Source organism: Miscanthus floridulus, chromosome 17, assembly GCF_019320115.1.
Source record: "Miscanthus floridulus cultivar M001 chromosome 17, ASM1932011v1, whole genome shotgun sequence".
Lineage (NCBI taxonomy): Eukaryota > Viridiplantae > Streptophyta > Magnoliopsida > Poales > Poaceae > Miscanthus > Miscanthus floridulus.
The window spans coordinates 67,718,423-67,724,279 of NC_089596.1; the positions used below are offsets into that span (position 1 = coordinate 67,718,423).

General features: G+C 47.0%; 1 protein-coding gene across 1 annotated transcript; it reads left to right on the forward strand.

Annotated features, from left to right (window-relative positions):
* Nucleotides 1-1,533: 1,533 nt before the first annotated feature.
* LOC136517856 (lichenase-2-like) lies at nucleotides 1,534-3,888 on the forward strand. Its single transcript, XM_066511508.1, has 2 exons — nucleotides 1,534-1,689; nucleotides 2,653-3,888. The coding sequence occupies exons 1-2, from the start codon at nucleotides 1,614-1,616 to the stop codon at nucleotides 3,588-3,590; spliced, it is 1,014 nt and encodes a 337-aa protein (XP_066367605.1). The 5' UTR covers nucleotides 1,534-1,613; the 3' UTR covers nucleotides 3,591-3,888.
* Nucleotides 3,889-5,857: the final 1,969 nt, after the last annotated feature.

The window sequence follows — 5,857 nt, forward strand, 5'->3', positions numbered from 1 at the left end:
GATTTAGACTAAATTAAACCTTTTTAAATTTGATTATTAGGTACATAAAAAATATTATCAACATTTATATAAAAAATATATTTCATGACTCATTTAATAATCACTGTTACATATTGTAAATCATACTACTATTTTTATCTACCTTATTATAAACTTAAGTTTTATTGACCCCTCAAAAAAATGAGAATGGTATATTTTTCTTGATTGCTCCTGTGCCCTCTTTTAAAAAAAATGCATGAATCTTAAAGCACCAGGGTGATTAATTATAATTAATTTTGTTTTGGATCTGGATTGGGGGGACCACTAGAGCAGAACTCATTGGATTTGGAACGGGGAATATATAGTACAAAATCTTGGTTCCATCAGCGGAGTCTATGTCGCATCTCAGCTCGATCTTGTGCTTCAAGCTAGCCGTGAGCTATTGCATTCCAATCAAATGCGATCCTTTGTCCCTTTATCTCCAACTGTGTTTTCAGCTAGCAGTGAGTTATGGCATTTCAATCGAGTGCGATCAGTTGTCCTTTTCTAACTGTGATGGCCACATTTTAGCAAAAGGGAATATTTCTAATCAAAGCTCATCAGCTTTTAACTACCATTCACCGTGTCTGAATGATCTACCTAACGATAGAACTACCTCCCAAGTTTTTGTTTTTTTTTTTAGTTCAGATAAAATTAGTAGTAAGAACTAATTATCTCCATGTAAAGTAGAATCTTTTTCATCTATTTGCAATGCTGACTCATGGACAAAACTAATGTGTTGCACCTCTTAATAATCTCACTGATATTGGATATTTAGCACCTGATGTTCCAAGTGAGAAACCAAGAAAATTAAGATGTGCTGTGAAAACTGGAATGAAATCAGGGAAAGTTGGTTTTTGAATAGAAACCATTATTGATCTGATCACATCATGTCTAAACAAACTTCGTAGACCCGATCTACGTGACAATATGTAGAAAAAATGCGAGAGGCTGTAAAGGATACGTGTGCACTGTTACGAGTCTCTAAAGAATCATAATGATAGGCATGACAATCGAATAGTTTTAACCTAATGTAGAGGTTCTATATTGGCCCCTGCAGATATCTACGGTAGATATATATTTTTCTAGATGATGGAACAAAGTTCCAGCCTTTAACATCTGAGGATGATACACAACTAAACGTCAACCACAAAATAAGCCATAAGCCTTAAGTGTTTACAACCTAGCGGCTAGGAATTAAAAAGCAACAAAGTTTAAGCCCATCAAAAGCGTGCGACTAAACGACTGGAAAGGAACTAATAGCCACGCTTCAAATCGATTCCGGAAACGCCGATAAAGAGTAGTTTTATTTTTTTAAAAAAAAAGGGGCTTCAGGCCCACAAAGAAAACGAAAAAGATTTTCAGAAAAAATGAAATGTCGGTGGTGCTGGATATTCGAAAAGAAAAGCTTGTCGGTGCTGGTGACGTTGGGCCAAGTGATACATTGGACCCTGATATCTATAGTTCTATATAAGATGGCTGTTGGCAGTGGTTTGTTTCATCGAAGCAATTACAAGCAGAGACGTGTAAGCATAGCCACTAGATACAGTGTAGCCTCTTGGAACACGCACGGGGAGGATCTGAGAACAGAGAGAATGGCAAGGCAGAGGGCAGCCTCCATGTTGGCTACGGCGGCATTGCTTCTCGGCGTCTTTGCCAACATCGCTCCAAGTATATATATTTTCCCCCCTTTCCTGACAGTATTAACTGTTTTCAGGGTATGTTTGTGCTTGCAGCTAGAAAGGCGATTTTTTTTTTTTTTGGGGGGGGGGGGGGGGGGGGGGGGGGGAGATGTAAACTCTTGACAGTAACTTTAATACAAAGATAATATTATTATATTACTGTTAGAGTAATGTCATGCTAAAGTAACGTTAGTGCCTTTTTGTCAGGGTTTTGGCTTCTTAAAGAACAATAAAGGTAGAAGAAATCATATTTTTGATAGCTTCAACTTCTTGCCAAAACAATGGCGGCTTGGGTTTCACTATTTTTACCTTGGTTTTGGCTTCAAAAGCCGTTCTCATATGTACTTGTTTAGTAAAGCTTTTGATTAAGTCGGTGAAGAAGCCACAATAAAAACCCTGTCAAAGAAGACCTTAAACATGCGGGAGCTAGCTTGCTATTGGCTTTTTAGCTATGATTAGAAAAAAGCTAGCTATTGGCCGTTATCCTCATTCGTGATCTAGCTAACGGCTTTGGCCATCTATATCGATGATAGGTGGACTAGCCGACGGTCGGGGACGTTTCCTTTGTTTGGGCCTCTAGCATATATGTGGCCCCTCTCTCTCTCTGCTCGCAGCAGCTGACAGTAAAATGTATAACCAGTTGCTTGTAACGTCGACTGTTGCAAAGATTGCAGATAGATAGTAGAAAGAAATGTAGATAGATGGATAGATAGATTGAGAGAGATGGGGAAGTTAAATGTCTTCTCGATGTAGATATAAGAAGCGAGATGGGAAAGATACATTGAGAGAGATATATGGGGAAGTTAAATTTCAGTTACACACAGCGGACAGCGATGCTTGCTGCCTCTGTTGTTTCATGCACAGGTTTCCTTTTCCATTAATTTCTTCACAATTTTACTGTGATTAATTAATAAATTTGACTGAAGGAGTGCGTACATACGTATATGTGCAGGCGTGGTGGAGTCCATCGGGGTGTCCTACGGCATGAGCGGCGACAACCTGCCGCCGGCGAGCACCGTCATCGGCATGTACAAGGACAACGGCATCTCGCTGATGCGGATCTACGCGCCGGACCAGGCGGCACTCCAGGCCGTGGGCGGCACGGGCATCCGCGTCGTGGTCGGCGCGCCCAACGACGTGCTGTCCAGCCTCGCCGCCAGCCCGGCCGCGGCCGCGTCGTGGGTCCGCAACAACATCCAGGCCTACCCGAAGGTCTCCTTCCGCTGCGTCTGCGTGGGCAACGAGGTGGCCGGCGGCGCGGCGCAGAACCTGGTCCCGGCCATGGAGAACGTCCGCGCCGCTCTGGCCGCCGCCGGGCTGGACGGCATCAAGGTCACCACGTCCGTGTCGCAGGCCATCCTCGGCGGGTACAAGCCGCCCTCCGCCGCCGAGTTCACGGACGAGGCGCAGGGGTTCATGGGCCCCGTCCTCGACTTCCTGGCGCGCACCGGCGCGCCTCTCATGGCGAGCGTCTACCCTTACTTCACCTACGCCACCAACCCGTCTGCCATGGACCTCAGCTACGCGCTCTTCACCGCTCCCGGCACCGTCCTCAAGGACGGCGCCTACGTGTACCAGAACCTCTTCGACACCACCGTCGACTCCTTCTACGTGGCGATGGGCAACCACGGCGGCTCCGGCGTGACCCTTGTGGTGTCGGAGAGCGGGTGGCCGTCCGCCGGCGGCGTCGCGGCGTCGCCCGAGAATGCGGCCATCTACAACAAGAATCTCATCAACCACGTCGGCCGGGGAACCCCGCGCCACCCGGGCGCCATCGAGACGATCCTCTTCTCCATGTTCAACGAGAACCTCAAGGAGAGCGGCGTGGAGCAGAACTGGGGGCTCTTCTACCCCAACATGCAACGCGTCTACCCCATCAGCTTCAACTGAAGCTAGCTCGTCCACGTCCACGTACTCTACCGACCGGCCACCCGTATCGTATATCCGTACGTCAATAAGTATGTAACCGTATGCGTCCCAGGCTCCCAGCAGGTGATTATGTATTGTACACCAACAAAGGGATTGCTTCGCGGCCACTGGGAGTGTCGAATGCTACTCTCAGATGAGTATGCCATGAGGATTCTTATACGTCGAGAGACCACGTATGGTCCAGTGGTCCACGACGTGTCAACTGTGAAGTGTGATCAATAATTTTCTTTGATTTTTTTGTGTTTTCTTGAAATTGAACTTTGAATTAAAAAAAACTACATCCATGTTCATGATGGAGCTAAGGGGAAACATATGAGACACCATGGCGATGCCGCCATTCTCCTCCCCATTCTCTCAACATCAGCTCCATCTACAACTATAACCAGACAAGTGGGCCTACCAACACTCTCACAGTGCAACTGGTCAGCACAACACGCCAAAGAAGCGGTTGGCTGAGCCAGCCCGAGTTCGAGTCACGGCACCAGCTTCTTAAGACGAAAATCAGGGGGACATCTCTCCCCCTGGTCAAATTTTTTTTATAATGGCATATAATGCTAGCCCTACTGTCTATCCCATGCACTCAGTCCACATGGACCATACTTACATGAAACACCAACCGACAACAATACTACTCTATGTAGTTGTTGACCATTGTCAACATGCTCGATAGATTATGAATGCAGAGCAGTAATAAGGAGTTCGGCTATGGGAGTTGAATAGTTTGGAATCTCTTGATCTCATAGTTAAACATGATGATCTACCCCTATTTCATCCTCCTTGCAGATAACAGCCCTACATCTCGCTCATTGTTGTCTATTGCCTTTGACGAATGCAAAATGGTTATAATTCCTCATGTTCAAGTGCTCATGCTCTAAGGTGAATTGGGTCACTAAAAACTTAACCTAGAAACCTAACTTGAAAATACACTTGATAAACTTAAGCAATTGGCTACAAAGATACAAACTTAAGTTTACTTAGTGTTCTCTACTCAGACACACCCACAAAGAGTTTATTTGTGACCTAGAGCCAAACCTATCAATTAGACCAAGCTACTCAAGGAAAGGTAAAGCCTCACAAACAAGCATGTGTGGAAAAGTAAATGTGGTAAGTAAAGAGCTCAAGTAATGAGGTGCAAACTCTCAAGACATGGTGACATATCTCATGGTGTCGGTTGTCGAATGCAACCCCTAGTTCACATTGGAACTCCACTAAGGTAGAATAGTTACCAAGGCTTCCCCTGATCAAAGTGTTGGGTTCGCTATAAGGGCTCCTGTCAACCAAGCCAAGTGCCTTAAGCTACTTAGGCTCAACCATTTGTCGACCGACTCCAATGGTCACTAAGGTCCCATCGTCTTAGGTTCATAAACCCGAGGTCCCTCGTGGACCGGTTTCCCAGCAAAGGCTTGGCCCAGCATACGACGTTGCGAACAACGCGCAAACTCCTGGGCTGGCCCAAATACCTAAACGACAGGCCAGAAGGGCGATCCAATCTCCGACCGGAAGGCCTCGCTAAGGAGAAACAGCACTCACTTCCGACTCTGGCCCGCCTCTCCGACCGGAAGGCCTGGCCAAGAAGGAATATCACTCGCTTCCGACTCTGGACCACCTCTCCGACCGGAAGGCCTAGCCAAACACCGCTTTCGAACTCCGACCCGCGTCTTCGACAGGGGACGCACCGAACCCCTGCTTACAGCTCTTCACCGACTGGCGCAGTCGGAGCCAACTGGGACCAACTGACCGGGGTCGCCCGCTCGGTGAGGACCAGGAAACGGACGGAGCAAGTAGGGTAGGGCACTCAAGTCAACCGCAATACCAAGGACCATACCCTATACGCCTACAGGACAGTACCGACAGGACATGTCAGAAGAGTGCCCTGCAACCTTCCAGGCATGTCAAAACCCAAGCAATGTTGTGGGCGCCAACATTTGCCCTATAGTGTTGTGGGCGCCTGCAAACTCCCATACCAGACGAGCACGGTAAAACACCTTGCATGCCTCTGGGCATCAATAGTATGGTAGGCACCGACGTCTGCCATACCAGAAGAAGACGACGCAACCTCCCACATGCATCTGACATTAATAGTGTTATGGGCGCCTACAATCATCTTGTACCCGACGGCGTGGGCAACGAGACTTAGCATACGTACTCTCTCTCTCTCTCTCTTGTAAGGCCATCCCCTTCATCTATAAAAGGGGATGCGCTCTCTCTCAAAGGGGAGGATCAGTCCA